Source organism: Cryptomeria japonica, chromosome 6, assembly GCF_030272615.1.
Source record: "Cryptomeria japonica chromosome 6, Sugi_1.0, whole genome shotgun sequence".
NCBI classification, from domain to species: domain Eukaryota; kingdom Viridiplantae; phylum Streptophyta; class Pinopsida; order Cupressales; family Cupressaceae; genus Cryptomeria; species Cryptomeria japonica.
The window spans coordinates 410,747,736-410,769,964 of NC_081410.1; the positions used below are offsets into that span (position 1 = coordinate 410,747,736).

The window sequence follows — 22,229 nt, forward strand, 5'->3', positions numbered from 1 at the left end:
CATAACAGGCCCCTGAAAAGGAAGGGGTCGGAAAGGACATAAGATCACTGTGTACCAACTCTAGGGCTGCCCTAGCACGAGAGGCTCGACCCTTAGGAAAAGGATCTCGATGATGTTTGCCAAGAACACAACCACGACATACACCATCTGTACAAGAAATCTATGGAAGCCCAATCACAAGTACCTGTGTACTCATCTGCTGTAGATATCTGTAATTGACATGGCCAAAACGCTCATGCCAAAGCCTGCTCACTGAATCTGCATGTGCTATAAGAGTGGAACCAACAGTGTCTGAACTCTCAAAGCCATCAAAACTATATAAGTGAGATGCAGAATCCACACTCCCAGTAGCCACAACCAAGTCAGGATCATGAAGATCTCGAATAACCACATCATGAGGTGAGAACTCAATTGTCTTACCAGAGCCAGAGTGGCAAATCTGATAAACGGATAGAAGGTTTGTCAAAATGTCAGGAACCAAAAGTACATCCTGTAGACAATCATCCAATGAAACAGTACCGGAACCCTGAACGGAAAGTTGTGCTGAGTCACCAACTGCAATATGTCTAGTGCCTATAGGGGCAAGAGCGGTGACCAAATCCTCTGTGTGTGTCATATGGTGAGAGGCACCAGAATCTAGAATCCAAGTGGAGGTGGAGGACATTGCTCGTGCAGAAAGAGCATGACCTTTCCCTGTGGGCTGTGAAGGAGGCTGAGGTGCACTGATATTATGCTACTGCATGGCTTCTTCCAAAGCCTCTAAACATTTCCAACACCTGGAAACGGGATGTCCTTCTTTGCCACAAAAACTGCAAGGATCACCAGATTTCTTCTTAGTCTTGGAGGAAGACTCACTAGACTTTGAAGATTTGCCCTGTTTAGAATTGGACTGTGGTTTTGAATCAAACTTAGGTGGTGGCTTGGAGGGATTCTCACTAGCCTCTGAATATTTCTTAGGCTTCGGTTTCTGCTTCTATTTTCCTTTGGAGGACTGGGCTACCAATGCTTGGTTCTGTGAACCTGAAAGTGAATCCAACTGCTTAAGCTTGGCTTGCTCAAGAGTCAAACGATCACAAAAGACCTCAAAAGAAGGCATGACATGTCAAGCACCCAAGGCATCCATGGTGGAATAGAAGGTCGAAGAGAAGATCTGAAATGGACCCCGAAGCTTAGAGAGGATTAGGAAAATGCACTCTGTATCAGTCTTAGTCTTACCACAACCCTGCAAGATAGATCTTTGTTGTTTGAACTTCATCAGAAAGTCCTCAATAGAGGGAAATGAATCAGGTACCAAGGAAGTTAACTCTACCTCAAGCTGCAAAGCTCTGAACTCGTTGACAGTACCAAAAATTCCTTCAAACTTGGTCCAAATGGCTCGAGGAGTGAGACAACCCTCAAGATGAAACTGGAGACTGTCGGAAATGTGTAAAGCCATCAATCCCATAGCCTGATCCATATTGTTCCTATGTTGCATAACCTCAAAAGGACATGTCAATTGAGGATGAACCTCATCCAAACAGGACCATAACCCTCGTGACTGGAGAAGAATCATCATGTGACCCTTCCAAGTGTGGTAATTATGCAGTGTGAGAGAGTCAATAGGTTTGTCGGCCATCCTGTAAACTGTGCCTCAACTGCTCTGTATTTTTTTAATTTTATTAAGTGGTCTTTCAGAACTAGACAGAAGATGCAGAAGGGGTTTGATTATTTGTTTTGGTGTTTGTAGATTCTGGTTTTCTGATTTAAATAACAGAAAGTAAGAAAAAAACACCCCCCCACAATGCAAAAAACTAATCCCCAATACAAACTGAAAGCCAGAAAAATGATAGAAAGCAGTAACTGGTTGAGACAAAATTTTGAGCACCTGAAGAATTTACTAATGAAATAGACTATAGATCTAGAAAGAGCACAGAACCACCTTTCCGACTCCTATTCGCTTTCAAAAAACGGAGCAAAAATGAGCAAGTTATGCCCCTCGGAGTGCAAAAAGGCTCATCAGACTTTGACTGCGAAAAAATGCAATCAAACTAGAGAAATATGAAAAAATTCCTACACCATTTGAATGGACTCGGAGTTATCTTTCCAACTCCTATTCGTTTTCGAAAAACGGAGATCGGATGCCCGAGTTATGCCTGATTTTGTAAAATAGCTCCAAAAAGGCCTAAATGGGCTCGTAGAGCCCTCAAGGGCTAAAAAAAATGAGGCCCCTGGTCCTCTAGGCGACCAGGAGCTGGCGTAGGGGGCTGGCGCCGTAGGGGTGGTGCAGGGGCGGCGCTGCTTGATCCGGTGGGGAGCGGGTGTCGCACTGGTAGAGCGGGGACGGCAGGTTTCGCTGACGGCACGGCAGTCGCTGCTTGGCCGCGGCCGGTGGATACCGCCGACGACAGTGGTTGGGCGGTGGCCGCCGGGCTGCATACCCGTGGTGCGCGCTATGTAAAACGGCTGTGCCCGGTTTTTCAAAAAAACCATGATTTTTCTAATTTTTTTTTTATTTTGCCTCGAACTTTGTGCCCTAGGGCCATACGGCCTTGGGGCAAAAAAATTTTTGCCTTCTGGAGCAACTCTGTCCAAATTGGATGAATTTTATATGAAAATAGGGGTTTTTGGGCGCTACGAGCTCAACGGTGAGGTCCATTAGGCTCAAAGTGCACCGAAAAAAAATACCCCCTATTCCAAAATAAAAAATAGAAGACAAACACAGATTTGATGCAACCAAAACTGAGATCTCAAAATCTTTCAAAAGTCTGAACAAGCTACAACAGATCTGGCTCTGATACCATGTAAGATTTGAGAAATACAAATCCACAAAACCCAAAGAAACCTGCATGCAAGAAACCTGTCACAGAGAAAGAGAGAACGAATATAAGGGTTTTGGCTCTGACAAAGTGAAAAGATTTATTATCAGAGAAAAATGAATCAAGAATATGACAATAATACAAGAGATCAATCCTTATAAAGGAGATCAACACCGAAAGGAAAACCTAACCCTAAGGTGAGAGCATTTAATAATTAAATATTAATTATTAAATGACTAATGTATGCATAAAGAGAAATCTTAAGAGGAGAGTAAAGTTAATTAATTGCTTTACTCTAACAGAGATGAGGTGGCTGCTGGAGACATCAAAACCATTGGACCCAGTTCGAGAACCAGGAGCAAAAGCAGCAACAAAGGTACCTCCAGATTCATCATGGAGGAACTTGAGCTAATCCACTAGATTTCCATTCAAAATAACAAAGATCTGGTGCTCTCGCTCAACTGAGTGCTTTTTTGCTTTTGCTTACTCATGTTTTTTGTTTTTGTTTTTGTCTGGGGTTGATCCCCTATTTTTTTGTTGTTTCTTGTCATTTTGGCTATTGGCTGACTGTTGTAAAACTTTAGGTTTCGGGTCCTTGTAAAATCTGTTTACCCTTATCAAAAACAAACAAAAGGAAGACATGACAATATTCATAGAATAAGGATTAATATTATATTATGCTATTCAAATAATCTAGCAACCTAGTTAGAAAGAAGAACATTAATGTAGAGATTATGGAGAAGGAAAGACCATGTATAACTACATGTAGCTTTCTTAGTTCTATTCAATATCTATTCTTTTAATATTCTATAATTGTTTATATCTCGCTTAAGGTGTTTATATATTAATTAATAATGATATAACATTACTAACAATCCTAATAATATTGGGCACTCAGACAAACCATTATGCTAAGGCAAATGCGGCCTACATTGGGCTTAAAATGGCTCTTTGAGGAGGGTTCAAGAGGGTCTGGCTGGAAAATAATTATCTAAACATAATCAAATGTTTGATTAAAAAGAGAACCCCTAGTAGGACGATTAATCATATAATGCAAGAATGCTTTGAAACGATTGCCAAACTTGAAGAAATTCAAATTTCGCACATTTTTAGGGAGGACAATATGCCTACAAACCACATGGCAATTCTTGGTGTCGCCAGGGATGATGAAAACTGGTGGTGGTAAGGGTAATCCTTTCTATTTCATTTATGTGAACTGGCACGGAAGGATGCCAAAAATATCTCTCCGATAGAGCATTAATTATGACATCTTTCACATGTATAAAGCCATTTGAAGAAAGAAGTGGAGGCAAACTTCCATACTATTCTTGTGGGCCTGGTTTTTTATCGTTTGGTTGAAGCTTGGTTTTAGTGTAAACACTAAAATTTGTAGAGGTAACAATTATATGGGTGGAGAGATGAACAAAATGGAACCATCATCATGTGAGTTATGGGAGGAAAATAAAGAGCTATGGATGGAAGTTGTGGATGGTGGTCTGGAATCATATGTAAGAAAACTCCATGGCCAAAACCACAAGCTCATGGAAATATTTGTTAAAAAATAGAACAATAGGGTGCGATGGGTTGAATTCAAGATAGATGAACCCTTCATAGCTGAGATTACAAGGCTAAGTATGGAGGTCAAAAAATTCTAGAGAGAAAGGAAAAACTTGAAAGAAGTCCTATCGATTTTCTATGATAAAAAAGAGCATGAGAAGCAGAGTCAGGAAGAACCCTAATGGAGCCTACAACCGGAAGGATATTCTAAAGCTTTGGTAGATATGGCAGAGCTTATTATGAGGAACATAAGCCTAGATGTCTGTTATGATAGTATTTTTACTTATCATTTCACTATTTTGAATCACTTAAGGCGTGATAAAAAATCTCGATGTTGTTTTATTTACTGTCATCTCTTGAGCATACCATTCATAGGCATTTTGAAAATGAGGAAAATCAACTTTTGCATGAGGGATTAATACTCCTAATTATGGAATATGTTAAGGCTCATGAGGTTAAACCCTCCCTTGTTTTGTGAAACCCCAAACCCTTAGCCAGCTAGGATGTGCATGATGTTTCAGATACGGAATTTGGTGAGGGTGTGATGACCATGGACTAGAATGACATCCATGTGTCAAATGAATCTGAATAAAAGCCCTCAGAGGAGGAGGGCCCCCTGCAGAAGCCCATGCCTAAAACTACTAGTAGAAGGAAAAGCAAAAATCCACCTAGATGGGCAGCGAAAAAGCTGAAAACCCATATTTCTCAACACCAAAATTTGGGCCTGCAAAATATAAAAAAGCCAAAAATTGGGAAAACGGTGGAGACTCGGGCTAAAGGGGGGGATGAAATTAAACTTGAAATTCCCCTTATTGTGGACCCCAAAGAGCTTAAAAGCAATGAGATGGATGTTGACATGCTCTTGGGTAATTCGTTTTCTAACTAGGAGAAATGTTTCCACTAGGTTTTTGGGGAAATTAATTTTTGAATTTACAAGTTATCAAGGACATTATAGACTCTTTCACTAAGAATCTAGTACCTGATAAAACTGACAAACTCCTGAAGCTGACTCAAAAAATTACAGAAGATATCAAGGTTATGAAAGCAGAGCATGAGGCTTGGATTGACAAGATGGAGGATGATATACATGATTTAAAATGAAAAATTAAGGGTTTCATGGAGATTAGTAAAGAGGCAATGTTTAACAGTGCAGAAGGACTCAAAAGAGTTGACGAGAAAATTGCCATTCAGAAAGCTCAACCAATTAGATATGATATGTCCTCAGATGTCAATGTGGACAAGAAGAACCAAAATATTCATACCTCTATGGGGTCCTCTACTAGGACCAAGAGCAAAAACAAGAAAGAGGCAGTTCAAGATTTATCATGGAAAAGCTCTAGGAGATCAACAATGGGACAATCCAGAAGAATGCCGAGCTCATGAAAGCTCTCAGTTAGTTGTTTTTGGCTTGTGTTTTTTGCTATCATTTTGTTTTTTGTTTGTTGAACTCTATGAAGTGCTTCCCCTCTTTCTGTTGCTATTTTGCTGCTGTTTAAACTCTGGTTTAACTCTATTTATGTTTTGATGGATTTGGGTTCCAAGTCCCTCTACAACCTGTTTATCTTAATATAAAAAAATCCTAATAAAAATGCATGCACTAATTATCTCATTATATCTCTTCCTCACTATTAGATAGTAATAATAAATATAGTATGTCTAGGTATATATATATAGAGAGAGAGAGAGAGAGATAATACATTATATTAAATTTCACTATGGTATAGCTAATAATAGATGTATACTAAATGGATATCTCTCCAAATATAAGTCAGTTCTCTATATATCACTTCCTACACCTTTATTTTTATATCTCTCATTCTTCCTCTCCCTCATTGTCACCCTCTTTCTATCTCTATTTCTCCCTTTCCCTCTCCCTCCTCCTCTCCCTTTCCATCTCTCCCTCTTTCTATCCATATCTCACCCCCTCTCCCTATCACTCCCTCCAATGATACACACCAATGTTTACCACCAAAAAATAACCAACAACACTCTCAAATTATCTTACCAAAACACTCCTCTCCCTCTCCCTCTCCATCTTTATCTCTATCTTTGTCTTTATCTCTCTCCCTTATCTCTATCACTCTCCCCTATTTCTATCTCCTTACCTTTCCTTAAAAATCTCTCTCTCTCTCTCTCTCTCTCTCTCTCTCTCTCTCTCTCTCTCTCTCTCTCTCTCTCTCTCTACGTATTACTCCCTGATTGTGTATGGTTGGTCTTCTCTTCTATCCTCTCGATATTTGTCTCCCTCTTTCTCCTTCCCTCTCTATCTGTGTATATCTCTCCCTCTATTTATATCTTCGTATCTCTCTTCAAATCACACAAACATTCTCTATTTATCTTTCCCTAACTATATCTTTTTATCACACGTGTGCGCACACACTTACACACACACACACACCATGGGGGCTTCACTGGCTAGACAATATTATATCATGTGCATTCATATTAGGGGGATTAATATCCCAAAAATGAGGGTGCAATATATTGCCTATCGGTGAAAATAGGGGGGTCTTGAATTCATGCAATGAAAAAAATACATTATTTAGTGAAAATAGGGGGGCTTTTAATTCGAGATATGTATTGGGAGGGGGTGACAAAAAAAGAGTTTAGGGCAATATTTTTTTGAAAATAGGGAGATTCTTTAGTATGCCACGAATGTGCATTCTATAACCCAGGTTCACTAAGTGAACCCCTCATGACACACACACACTCCTTGTTTCTCCCTCCCTATCTATATCTCTATGTCTCCATCTCTTTGCCTCAAACTATCATTCTTTCTCTATCTATTGTTTCTATCACCTCTTTTATATTTCACTCTTTCCCCCTCTATCTCTATATTTCCATATACCCTTTTTCTATATGTATCTCATCATATCTCTCACTTCTTCAATCCATCTCTCCTCGATCTCTGTATATCCATATCACTACCGCTCTTTATATATAACTCCCTTTTCTATATATCCTTAAAAATTCTCTCTCCTCTCTCTATTTATTTAACTTCATATCCCTCTTCCTCTATCTAGTTATATATCTATCTTCTTATCTTTATCTTTCTCCCCCCTCTCTTCATACCTATCTTTTTCTTTATTTCTATCTCTAGCTATCTCTATCTCTCTACCCCCCTATCTTTATATCTACTTATATCTCTATCTCTCTAGATCACTTTATCTCACCATTTATATGTCTCTCTATCTCTCCCTCTCCTTCTATACCTCTCTATCTCTTTCTCTCTATCTTCATATATCTCTCTATTTTTATCTCTCCCTCTACCTGTCTCTAAATTTTTCTCTCTCCCTATATCTCTCTATCTTTATCTATCCTCCTACCTCTCTTTATATCTCCCTCTTCCTCTCTCTCTCTATCTTCATCTCTACCTATATTTTTCTATGTCCCTCTACCTCTAGACCCATCTCCTTCACTCTATCCATCCATATTTATCCCTCTCCCTCTTCCTATACCTCTTTGTGTTTCTCTCCTTGAATGTATATCCCAATCTCTCCATATTTATTCTTCCATCTCTCCCTCTATCTCTATGTCATTATTTTTTAATCTCTCTACATCTATATCTCCCCATCTCTAACTCTGTTTATATAACTACATATCTTTATCTTTATTTATATGTCTTCCTCTCTTCCCCTCTCTATATATTTATCTCTTCCATCTCCATTTATCTCTCTCTATGTCTACCCCCTATCTATATCTCCTTCTCCCCTCTCTTTTTAGTCTTATCCCCTCTATCTCTCCCTCTATCTTTCCCAATTTCTTCCTCCCTCTTCCCCTCTCTCCCTATAGTAAATATACCATGAACGTATTGGTAATGGAGCCTAATTTTATTCATAATTTAAAGATTTTGTTTGAGTCATGCTTGGATCCTTATAAGTGAATGCATAATTGATTTGAAGCTATCACTTCTCAATTCAAACTTTTATGGAAAAAGACAACAACATTCACTAAGTTTCTTACCAAACTGACTAATGTACTACACAAATATATTTAAAAAAAACCAATTTTTTTCCTAATGAACCTTCTGCACTTGTTCGTCATAGTTCTGTTGTAGATTCTATCATTCATTCATGCGGGACATCTTACGTTCTTCCAAAGTGTCTCCTATGTCATACTCTTTGAGATAGTTGCCATAAAAATTTGTGTGAAACAGATAAAATGGGCACTGGCTATGCAGCCCTTTAAACAACAGTGCATAGCCTAGGCCTACCTCCAAGTACTTACCTGCAAGTGCCCTGTTTCTTCTACCTCGTCTGTGCATTGTGCCCACCATCTCTTGTCATAAATTTCGTCTACCATGGGTAAGTTTTGACATCACAGGGTAAGTGGGGGCTCGACAAAATGCTGGCGGGCTAGCTCCCTCTTTAAAAAATTTTGCTTATAGTTTTGAAAAAATATTATTTAGTAGTTTATATAATTTCTTTAATAAAATTTTTATTATATTTTTTGGTAAAAGTTAATATTTTTTAATATATATATTTTTTAATTCTATATTATTTATTGTAGTTTATATATTAAGTTGATATTAACTTAATTTATATAATTAAATAATATGATTAGGTTAATATTTATAGTATATTTTATATATAATTAAGTTTATATAAACCTAACTTATATAATTATGTTAATATTTTTTAGTTTTTGAATAAATTTTGTTTATTATATTCTTTTTATTTTTTATAATTTAATAATATTGTTTTTATTTATTTTTTATTTTAATTAATAATTATATTATTATTAATATTGAAATTAGTATTACTTGATTGATTGACATTATTCATTAAATCAATAAAAAAATTTAAATTAATTGTGTTTATAGCTAAAATTTAAATCTATTTTTTCTAATGTAAGAATATATTATTTTATCATATTTTTTTGATAACATACATAGTTAGCTATACTATGATCCTTATGCAACGGGATAATGCCACGTTAAAGGTGGTTCTCCTCCTAACATAATGGTTAATTGTTTGCATATGAATGTTTGTTTGCTCACTCTTCCCTCTCATGTTTTGAGTTGAAAATTTTGAAAACAATCTCCTCCCTACAACCTTATTTAAAATATCCTTACAAAGTTCATAGAAATACCTTTATGCACATCTACATTGAAAAATGGAAAAAATGTTCCCATATTAGGCTTGGTTTGTGTTAATTGGAATATATGCCTAAAAATTTCATGTGTATTCCACAAAGTTAATCTTACATTAATTAGAAGACCTCCACAACAAGTCTAATATACTATGATCTTTATTTCAATGGGTAGAATATATAATAAAATTATTTTAAAAATTTAAACATATAAATTATGATTTAAAAATTTAAATATGTAATTTAAACATATAAATTATGAGTCTTAGCCGCCGGGCAAAATAGATTTACTGCTGGCACAGCAAAATAAGTGAAAGATGAGTGAGAATATATGGTCTGAATTTTTTGACGACCATGCTAATCATCACAATCTCAATTTGGATAAGTCATTTTTGTCGTATGCATCTCCTTTAATCTCGTTCTATAAAATTTGGAACTTCAATTGTTCCGAATGTTCTCTTTTTGCAATCAAAAGTTTCTAGAACAATTCAAATCCTTCCTATTTTCTGCAAATTGCTTCAATATTTTAATTGTAGGTGGGGCTACTCCATTAAGTGTTTGAAATCCTCCTCGCATGTATGCGTGGCGGTTTTGCTCAGACTTTTACTTGGAGAATTTTTTTCCAGAAGATAATAGTAACTCGTAAAGGACAAATACAATATAAAAGTGGAAATCTTTTTAAAAAATAATAATTTTACTTTTCATCTGCACAAATAAAAAATAAAAAATAGTTCGTTGCTTACTTAATTGTCTTTTTAATATTGGTAAAGAAATGTGTACGGATATTTTTATACATTTTTTTTTTGTTGTGTTCAGGCGTTGGGATTAGTTTTAGATTCTAGTTGGATGAAGAATTTTAACATCTAGAAGCTAAATATCTACAGGTAAAGAATCTAGAAACAATTCAAATTACAAATGTGGAAATACTTTTAAAATATTTTATTCTTCATAGAACAAACAAAATATTAAAAAATGTCGAATCTTCCAATCGATAAATGATAAATAATTAATATCGTCAAAATAAAGAAAACTTGGACTGAATTATTTATTAATTTAGTAGTCAACTCTGCATTCACGGTCTCTGCGATATGGAATGTAGTTCTTCGATCTATTTATAGGCGCCGCAGTAAATATTATTATTAGGGTATGTTGCCAAGGAGCTTCGTACCATGGGAAATATTATTCCTTCCCATTCTTCTCCCCCTCTATCTCATTCCAATCCTTGCTGCCATTATTCTGTTGTTCCCCCAACTGCATATGATGTATTCATCAATCACCGTGGTAAAGATACCAAGGAACATTTAGCTAGTTTAATTTATGATAGTCTTGAGAATAGAGGATTTAAATCGTTTTTGGACAAAAACTCTATACGAGTGGGGCAATACGTACCAGAAGCTATAACTTGTGCATTACGCACAGCCTCTGTTCATGTTGTAATCCTTTCTCCCAATTTTGCAGAATCAGAGTGGTGTTTGGATGAGCTCCATTTGATCATCCAAAGCAGGACGCCAATCGTCCCCGTGTTTTGGGAAATTCGACCGTCTGAGGTTCGAATGGAGGACAGAAATGGAGTGTATGCGAAAGCTTTCCGAAAGCACAAGCACGCTGGAAAATTCAGTACTTCAACACTTGAGAAATGGAAAAATGCTCTGCGCAGGGTTTCACTTATTGAAGGGATTATCAGTGAAGGGTAAAATACACTGTAAGCTTTATTTATATTACATTATTTAAATTTTGTTGATTTCTATATAATATCTTAGTCCCTTACTGTTTCAGAGAGCAAGGGGAGACGGTGGGGAAAATCACAGCGTGTGTGGCTCAATATATCGACACGGCAAAATGCTACTTGAAATGAGAAGATTTGATAGCAAGAGCTGATCGGATAGTCTGTATTGCGAACAATCAACTTAACAATTTACAATAGAAAGGTTCTTTCAGCTTGTATGCAAATTTTATTTGCGATGGCTGCTAATTTTACTTGTTTAGAAAATCCCAGTTATTCATGTTGTCCTTACATGCTTCAATAATTACTTACACATTCTCATTTTGTGTATTGCTTGCTTACGCCAAACAATTTTCCTCCTGATGAGGCAGACAAATTTAAGTAAACGACAAACGAGGAATTCGTTAACTATATTTGACGGGTCAACGCATCCGTTATATGATAGCATTGAACTTCCTTCGCACGGTAATTCACATAGTAGGCCAACACTTGCCTTTCTTTTTGGCGAAAAGTAAATAGAAAATGGATTTAAAAACTGTTCCACACAGTAATTTGGAATTTTCGTATAGGGGAAGAGCACAGCACAGTAGTCATCATAGCTAATTTCGCGTATTCATAGATTTTAAACGGTATATCTGATTTTGATTTTTGTTTAAGTTATTTTCGTATGTGACTTAACTGCTTATAGCTATTGATCTGGTTTCCGGATTGTAACGATGCACATTGTGGAATCAGTTATGCGCACAAAGGTCAAAAAGTACATATTTCAAAGTGTTGCCTGATACCTAACTAAAGATGTTCCCGTAACTGTCAACTCAAAATCGCTAGTACTTGTTGACAAATGTCCCAATAGTGGTACACAAATGGGTCAATTATGAATAAAACATTACAAAAAATGATCGGCTATTGATACAAAACAAATTTATTAATGGTGTTTTCACAATAACGGTTATTGGAGGTTCAACATGACGATAAGAAGACGGTTATTAGAATTATGTTATCTATTGGTGTTCTTCCCCTATATAGATTGTGAGAGAGAGAAGTAAATTATTTAAGCGCTGCAATAAAAAGAAAAAGCAGGCGAGAAACTTCTTACATCAACAACAGCATTTGAATGTATAATTCTATCAGGGCAGCTTATTCAAAAAAAATTCCCAACATTTTTTGAAATAGTTGAATCAATTTAGTTGAATCAATTTATTTTAATAGTCTTTCTTATGGGTGGAATTCAATTGAGAGGATGTTCAAGAGTTGGGCTAATTAAACTTGGGTTGTCCTTGGAGTTTGGCTAGACACTATAGGTAATTAAAAAACATTATTTTTCCTTCTATATTGTAAAAAACCAATCATACAAACACTATTATTGAGCTTGGCCCCTATAGTATATGCTTGAAATTCTTTGTTTTTATTTCCTCATGGTCATTATAAGTATCCATATATACATCTCATTATAATGGAGCTATGTAATACTGAGTAAGCTTTGCATTGTGCATTATAAAATCAATGAATCATCTTATTCCCTTACTTTCCAATACCAATAAATCACATACTTGATCACCATGAATATGTCTCATTTGCTTTAGTGATTCATCAACTATCTTTCTCCACATTGAGGACCTTTAGTTTTGTCAAGTATATAAAAACCAATGTGATAATTCTATGGCCATAATGATAATTTTTAGAATCATTATAACTATTTTTCTTTTGACATGATAATTTTGAAACCACATGTCAACCAAAACTGGTTGTTTCACTTGAGATGGGATTTGAACAAGAAATTTTGAAATTTGTGGTCACATCTTCTTGAAGCTTCTAGTAGTGTAACACCTATTTGCACCTTTAAGATATTGGTAATGACTCTATCTTTGACACTAGCCTTTCATCAATAAATTTCCAAGCCTTTTTAAAGGACCCTCAACTCTATTTTATATCTTCAAATTCTAGCAATCATCTACTTAGTCGACTATAGCATACTCTATTCAACAATTATGATTGGTTGGATCTAACTAATTGCAAGAAGGAGAAATTTTTTTAGGTGTTTTCTATTTGTGGATAGTTTGTTTCATTTTCTAATCCTACTACAACTTTATAAATGCTAACTTCTAGATTGGATTTGCTTTTCTATTTTTCAGGTAGCCTAACTATTTAGATTTAATAAATATTGTTAATAGTTTCTTAGGTTAATTTGTATTGTAATTTAATTTCCCCACATATGAAGGTGATAGACCTTTGTGGGTTCCATGAGAGAATATCCAAAAAACATAACATAGAGAAATAATAAATCATACCCTAAAGTATGCTAGTCAAAGAAATACAAGGTATATAATGATCATGGTGGTTGAGTAGGCATATTATGGCTCAATATATTTTTCAAGATATAAAAAGTATTGAATCAAAAGATAAAATAAATAAATTAAAGATCATAGATAAAGTAAGGATCACACAACCAATCATAAACAACCAAAAATTATGATTGGGGATAAATCCATCTAATCACTATCATTCAAAAAATGTGATTGGGGAGTGGCTCTTTGCTCAAATTAATATTTCTATTAGGAAGATCAATTGGTTGGAGGTGGTGGTCTAGGTTGAGGGTAGAGCTAACAGTTGGTTGGCTAACTCAGATGAGGATAGGGTTTGGAAAACTACTAGTGATCTTGTTGACATGATGTGGCAGTGGGATATAATGGGAAGAAAAATTTATGATATGGAATTTAGAATCAAGATGGCGGGTAGCAAGCTCAAGCTGTAAGATGTTAAGAAAATCTAGGAGGCTCTACAAAAGTAAATTGAGGAGGTTAATGCTTCTTGCAAGAATGTGGCTAACAAGCACAATCCCTCCCTAAAGGCTATCCATGATGAAATGGAATAGTGAAGGGAAAAAAAAAAAAAAAAAAAATGCATGATTTCCCTAGCCATGAGATCTAGCTCCACCGTTTCAATGGTTAAAGCCACCCCTGACTCCACATTGACCTTCTATGTTTCTAGGATTGGTTCGAGTAAAAGGGTGTCTCTTTTTGATAAAGTTCTTAGTTTGTGCCAAGATTGGCAAGAAAAGCATACCCCCATGTAGTAGACCATCACTTTGTGTCTATGCTAGGCGATTGTTTTATTTTTTGGTGTTCCTGGTTTTTCTCTATTTGTTAGTCTTTTAGTTTAGTTGTTGGCTCTCTTTTCACCCTTCTAGGTTTTTGTTGTGCTTTGGTGAGGGTTTTTTTTTTGCTGCACACATGCACTCTAGGTGTCACTCTACACATATGTAATGGTACAGGCCTATCTTGTTTTTACTAATCAAAACAAATGTGACTGGGGACACACACATCAAATCACAATATAAGGAATTTGAGAAGTAAGTTCTTATTTTCATGTAATTAGGCATCATTATAGATCATTGCAACGCTTATCCCAAATGATATGAGATGGTTTCTATTTCTACTTAGAAAGTGATCTTGGATTTAGATATTTTGGTACAAATAATTATCTCATTAATACAATTTTGTGGCGTTGTCACTAGTGACTGTCATGAGGATGTTGACTATCCTCTTCTACTCGTATGCCTCTTTCCTCTAGTAAGTTTTTCACTTCATACATATAAATTTGAGACTTTTTTATAATTATCCCCTAAATATGGATTTCTCTTACAAGTCAAATATGCCTAATTCAAATTTAGGAAATTATATTGCTTTAATTTTTTGACACTTTGAACTTAGTAGGATATTTGGATCTATAGTTTTTTTGCTTTTTATCCTTTTTCATTCTTTTATCTTTGTATCTTTTGTGAGCTACTATAGATTCCTTAGCTAGCTAAGAACTCTCCATTCTCATTTCTTATTAAAATAAATATGCAATAGCTTCATACACCCTAAACTTTGTAGTATTTCTCCCAATTACCATAACAAGATAGTCTCATGAATCCAGCAAAGAACATAGAAAATCCACACCCTAATCCTCTCCCATTTTTACTCCCATAAACTACAACTAGGTGACAATCATATTGAACCTACATTAAAAAAAAGTTTGGCCACAAACCCACCATCCTCCATTTTGAGGGTATATAGATTCAACAACATCAAATCAGCCAAATTGAGGTTAATAAGACTATTTTCGTAAGTCCATCCATCTTTTCCCAATCTTGTTGTCATGTAATTGCAGGTCTAGATTTTAGATACTACATTTGATAAATCTTTGATCTATGAGAACATCCTCCATTTTGAACATCCACAACTCAAGTTTATGGATGATATTTTCTTCATCTCTCTCCTTGATGTGCTTTCCATCTCTACCTATAATATGATCAAAACCCTCTCTATGTATATTCTCATACTCAAATGAATATTAGTACAAAAATATCTACAACCAACACCTATAACTTGAGGTGATTACACATTGCTACCAAATGAAACAAACTAGGGTGTGTGGAAATGCTTCCTACAATAATATTCTAAATATTGTGTAAATTTCAATGTTTTAACAATTGCAAAAAAAAAAGAAGCACATTTAAAAAATAATAATTTAATAATATATACCATAACATATATGCACATAGGGAAATCTCCTTTGAAAGAAAATTCTAACTCTAAAGCAAATTAATATATTATTGAGTAAACTATTGTTATAATATACTTGTAAAGCAAGCCTTTATGGCAATATCACCAACTAGAGATATATAGGAATTCTTATGTTTTTAGCTATATTTGTATAATTATACACACAACCTCCATCTAAGACACCAAATATATAGGATATACAAAACTTGAAACAATTACTTATCAATTAGAATGCTTGAGCTATAACCAACTAAAAGTGTTATCCTCTAATCAAAATATGCTTTATTATGTGTCATAACATGTGTAATTAGTTGTTCAATAGGTATAACTCCCCTTTATAACTCTTTTATGTGTCAAACAACCTTTTGCATTTTCTACACAAAATTTTGAGTTCCATAACTTTTGATTTGATTAGTCATATAGGACCTTTTTAATATTTTAGTAGTCAAAGAGATATATGTATATACAACATATGCTTCTATAGGTGGGTCAAGTGATCAAATTGTTTTGTTTGATAAAAAACTAATTCTATAGCACATAATTAAGTTTTTTCATTATAGGCCCAAAACTCACACATTCTATAATATTAACATTAGGAGCAAGGTTGGAGGGATTCATTTAACATATCAAAATCATAGGAAAAATGGAGAGAGCGGGAGTAGGAGCGGAAGTTTTAGTTCATTCAAGTTTGAATTTGAATGGCCCTGGTGCAGGTTTCCCAGCTGATGGGGGTCCACGGGTTTCCCCCTTGACACATCCCTCTGCCGAATTAGATCCTAATCCCATGGATGGGGCCTCAAATGATACATGGGATGGTGGTACCCTGCAGAATACAGCCAATGGTAAATTTGTCATCTCTGACAAATCTGGGCGTATTGAGGGCCCCAATACCGTGGAGGTTTTTTTTAAGATTATGTCTACGGGGTGCAATAAGAAATGGGCTACATTATTTGGGTCTAAGCTTAAGGGTAAGGCCATTTTGCCAATTCCACATAAAGTTGACCTGGAGTCTGGTGCTTGCTCCATCTCTATCCTAGACTGTATTGTGGATCAAAATATGGCTTACATGAACTTAGTCTTGGTGGGTAAGTTTGTAGGACCACGTCCCAACATTGAGGTTGTTAGAGCCTGGGTGTCTAGAAAATGGAAGGGTAAGGGTCAAATTGATGTTGTTGCTATGGCTAGTGGTTTCTTCTCTTTTTCATTTGCTTGTGAGGAAGATCTTTGATTTATTTTGGCGGGTGGTCCCTGGATGTTGGGCAAAAGCCTCGTTGGCCCTCAAAAAGTGGGAACCAGGATTTAATCCCAAAGATTGGGAATGTAATGAAGCCCCAATCTGGGTCAGATTGCCAGGTTTACCCATGGAGTTCTGGGGAGAAGAGATTTTTGTGGGAATTGAAGCATGTTTTGGAGAACTAATTTCAGTTGACCCAATGACTGCAGCTAAAAGGCACCTTGTTTATGCCAGATTGTGTGTCAATGTCAAACAATCTACCAACATGTCATTTGAGATTGATCTATGTTCTAAGTTGGGCAGATTGATGCAGAAAGTGGATTATGAATCCATCCCTTTTGCGTGTTTCCACTATAAAAAAAGTGGGTCATTGGGCTAGGCAGTGTCCATCTAAGTCAAAGAAGGTATGGAGAAAGAGGAATGACATGCCGATCTTAGCGAAGAGGGATGCCCTGCCCTCTGATCCTCCTCTAGAAGGATTGTGCAATGAATCAAATGGATAGGTTGATCCCTCTGTCACTCCCCCGATTGTGGAAGATGGGGTCATGCCTAGAGCAGGTTTTACTTAAAATGTACCAGTGGTCCCTGCTTCTAACCCTCCACTCTTGGAGGAGAATGTTTGGGAATCCACTATTGTGAATGCTCCCTATGAAAAAGGGAATACTTTAAATGCTAATGGGACTGTCCCAGATATTCCTATTCAACTGGTCATTGAAATGGGTAACTCTGTTGAGGCGAAACCCCAGGTTTCTCTCACACTGGAATCATCCCAAGAGGACTCCCATCCTTTTATTGAGGTCAAACCCAAAAACAAAAGAAAAAAATTCCCCTATTGGCCAATCTACTCGGGCCTCTTGGGGGTTTCAACCAAAAATAGATAAAAAGCGGACTGTGGGTCGATTTCACGGGGGGTGGGGAGGCCACCTAATGCGGTTAGTAGAGATAGGCAGAGTCAGGATTCCATTGCGGACGATGCCCAAAGAATGCTGCCAGAAATGGGGATGGGATCCCCCTCTCTTGCTAAATGAAAATTATTTCGTGGAATATAAGGGGATTGAATCATCCCCATAAGCATGATCTGCTATCCAACTTAGTTAGGGATCATAAACTGGATATTTGCCTTGTTCAAGAGACTAAAATGCCTAGTTGTAAAGTGGAAAAGATTAAATTGGTGGTTTTTGGAGATTGTGGTGTTCTTTGTGTTGATGTGGATGGTGCTTCTCGCGGTATCACCACTCTTTGTAATCCGAGACTGTTATATGGTAAGGTGGTTCATCACATTGCTACTAGATTCCATAATCTTAAAGATGGATCCTCATTGATTATTTCCAACATTTATGCTCCTAATGGAAGAACTGCTAGTAAAGTTCTCTGGTCTTCCATTTGTCATGCTAGATTTCTTTTCCCTAATGAGAAATGGATACTTCTAGGCAATTTCAACACCCCTCTCTCAAACTTGGAGAAATCAAGGGGCATGCCTATTTCTATTGACAATAGACAAGACTTGGCTAATATGATTAATTCTTTGAGCCTGTTGGACCTAGATCTTATTACGGCTAAATTCACCTTGTCTAAAAGACGCAGTGGGGAGGACCTCATACACGTTAAGCTGGATAGGGGCCTTATCTCTCCTGATTGGATACATAATGCTTCTTGTAAACTCAATGCCTTGATTTGATTAGGATGTGATCACTTCCTTATTTGTCTTTCAATGATTTCGTTGTCTAGAAGAAACGTCTACCCCTTCAGATTTGATAAAATGTGGCTGATGGCACCTAACATCCATGCTAAAATTATGGAGTGGTGGAATATTGATATCCAGGGTACGACCATGTTTCCTATTGCCAAGAAGTTATCCAATGTCAATTCCAATATTCAACGTTGGAACAAGTCCTCTTTTGGTAATAATTTCAAAATTAAAGATAAGCTCAAGGAGGATCTTGAGGAGGTTCAGAAGCATATCCAAGATTTTGGGTTAGATAATGATGTCTTGAACAAAGAAATTGAGATTTTAACTAAAATGCATGATATTATTTCCAAAGAGGAGGAATTTTTGAAGCAGAGATCTAGAGCCTTATGGCTTAAAAGTGGTGACAAAAATACTAATTTTTTTCATATGACGACCTTCAAGCATAGGGCTGCTAATATAATCAGTAAAATTCAGGTTGGGGGTGAACTCACAATAATGGTTCCCACTTTTTTGCCACTTTTGACACTGAGATATACATTTTTAAAACAATCTTGAAACTTCCGAGAACTATAACTTTTAAACTATTAAAAATTTGAAGATGATGTAAATTAGTGATTTCTAGCATTTTGTTTGTAGATTATATATACATTTTTTTCAAAATTTTTTGAAGGATTTTTTTTCAAATTTTCCATCTCCCTCGAAAAGTAGTTTTTTACAACAAACTACATTTTTTAAGAGTGATGTGCCTCCTGAAACGCATAAATTTTTTTTCTATAAATGATAAAAACTCAATTCTTTCGAATTTTGGTTTGTAACATCAATATCCAGGGCTTGCATTTGGTTTTATAGTGATATGTTCAATATTTTTCATTTTATAAAGTTTTGAAGTCCGACTAGTCATAATTCAAACATAGGTTTACGTTTGAACACATAACTTGTTCTATATAAATCGAAATTCAATTATTTATTTTTTGTTAGAAAGAAGACATCAATACCAGGGGCATAGATATTTTTCAGAATTTTTTTGAATTAGTTTCTTATTTTTCCCAATGCGTTGAACAGAGAAGTTCATGTTCGATGAAAAACCAATTTTCCATAAAATTAAAAAAACAAGAACATAATAAATTCAAAATATAACAAAATTATACTCGTTGGAAAGCTTGCTTCGAGTACTACCATCTAATATTTTTGGGTTATCAAGATTATTTCATTCGTGCTTTGAACCAGAGCTCTGAAGTCATTAATTCTTTAGAACTCTGAAATTTTTTGGGAGAAACCTTTAATTTGAGGGTTCGAATGAACAGCAGTTTGAGCGAATTGGGTTTGCTCGAACCCAAAAGGGTTCGAGCGAACCCCCATTCGCTTGAACTAATGGGCTCGATATTGGCACACACATTTTTGTAACGGTCATGTTCGAGTGAACCCAACCATTTTTAACTGTCGGGTTTCGTTCGAACTCTGGCAGACACATTTTTTGTTTTTTTTTTTCATTTGTGGAGTCGTATAAATGTCCATAATTTTTTTCATTTTTTATCACACAAATGATTAAAATAATTCGCATTTTTGGATGAGAGAAGACATTTGAAAATTATTTTGAAGGCAATAATTTGAAGGTTTTTTGTAAAAGCATGGGGAACAAGAAGAGAAGGCAAAATAAGACTTCAAGGAATTAATCTCCCGAAACGGAAGAAAAATATCGAGAACAAAGAAGACAAAGATATCATGATGCAAGTATGTATTTTTAATTTTATTTCTATTTAATTTAATATGTATTACCTATCAATTAATTAGAACTCAAAATTTTTTATCTAATATTTTTAATGAAAATTAATTTAAAAAATCTTAATTAAATTAATTGGAAATAATAGGATTAAAAATAATTTTGTTTTAATTGGAAAGCATAATTAATTTGAGATAATACATGTGTATTTGCAAATTTCAAATTCCATCAACTTGCTTGTTGTGTAATTGCATTTTTCTCCTATATAATTAAGTCCATTTATAATAGATAAGACCTATTAAGTCATAAAATTAATAAGACCCATTATGTCATAATTTCTAGGTTCTAAATTATATATATTGAATATTTAATCTACATGTACAAGTAATTTCATGTGATAGGTCCTTTAATATCACATAATATATCTGTCTTAAGGGTAGTTAAGTATATTAATTGTGAAATGTTTTTTCAAATGTGGTCATATTGATTTTAATAATAAGGCCTATTAGGATTATTACATTGATTATAGGTCTTAAATGTGACATAAATTTATAACCTATTAAACATGTTGAATAATTTAGGTGAACTATTTATATTCAACTTCAGGTACATGCAAAAACATTTCAGATTAGGAGGTCTATTATGCAATAATGGGTCTTAAATATACACACATGTGACAAATTATAGTCCACCTACATTATGGTCCATAACAAATTAATATGAGGTCACCTAAGTTATCATATGCATGCATCAAAATATTTGTACTTTTAATTTTCAAAATTGGAATTTCTAATTTATCAAAATTTTATTTTATGTGTTAAATTAGTGCTCAAAATTAGAGATTGAACTTTAATCCTAACCTAAGAACAAATTGAACTTTAAACCTAAACAGGTAATTTAATTAGAGTTATAACAATAAGGTCCTGAAAGTAATTAAATTTAATAAACCAAATTGAATGGGCTAATTTTAACATGTAAAGCTTTAAGCCAAATTCACCCCTATTCTTAAACCTAATTGAATAATCTCTGATTAATTCAAGAACCTTACACAAACTCTTAAATTATGTGCAGAATGGGCAAACGAACCTGTTGAAGAACACAATATAGTTGATGAACATAGGGAGGAGATTGTCTAAGTTGAACCAATGGAGACCTTTGAAGGAGAGGGGTCAGGCTCCTTACCTCCTACCACTGATATGGATGAGCATATTGTGGATCTAGCTAAACAAGTGAAGAGAAATATTTCTTATAAAAATTTAGATCATTTACTTGAAATGGATGTGGATGAGTTGAAACATCTCAGTGAAGAACCTAGACATACTAAAAGGAGGTCAATGAATAAAAGTGGAAAGGAAATAATGTCTCATTTCAACAATCTTGATACTACACTAGAAAAAGCTCAATTGTTATCAATTGTACTTACTCATAAAGACTTAATAGATCCAATGAAATTGTTGGGTATAGATACAACAAGTCAAAAGAGGAAATCTTCTCAGCTACAAAAATCTATTGTTGATAATGTTAAGAAAAGTTTGGTGAACATTGGTAAAAAATCTCAAAAACTAGATAAGACCATTTCAAGAAGAGTGATGTTGACATCTTTAGTAAATGAAAGATTGCGTCAAAAAAGACAAATCTCTTCACTGTCATCTGAGTTTGGTTTTAGTAGAAGGACAATATCTAAATATGTTAAAAGGAGAAAGATTTTGGATGATACTACCTCAGAAGGGAATTGGGCAATTATGTGTAGAGCTCCTCGTTCTGATAGAATTGAAGATGTTGTTAGGAACTTTGTGACAAGTTTTTGGATGATAATACTCGCCCTTCATCAAATAGTAGAGATGTTATCAAGCAAAGGATTGGTCCTGATCG

The 22,229-nt window shown here is 35.2% G+C and overlaps 1 protein-coding gene across 1 annotated transcript; it reads left to right on the forward strand.

The window, feature by feature from the left end:
- Positions 1 to 10,612: 10,612 nt before the first annotated feature.
- On the forward strand, positions 10,613 to 11,137 carry LOC131065785 (probable 2' cyclic ADP-D-ribose synthase BdTIR). The gene has a single exon (XM_059222070.1). It carries the CDS (start codon positions 10,613 to 10,615, stop codon positions 11,135 to 11,137), a length of 525 nt encoding a protein of 174 aa, XP_059078053.1.
- The last annotated feature ends 11,092 nt before the right edge of the window (positions 11,138 to 22,229 follow it).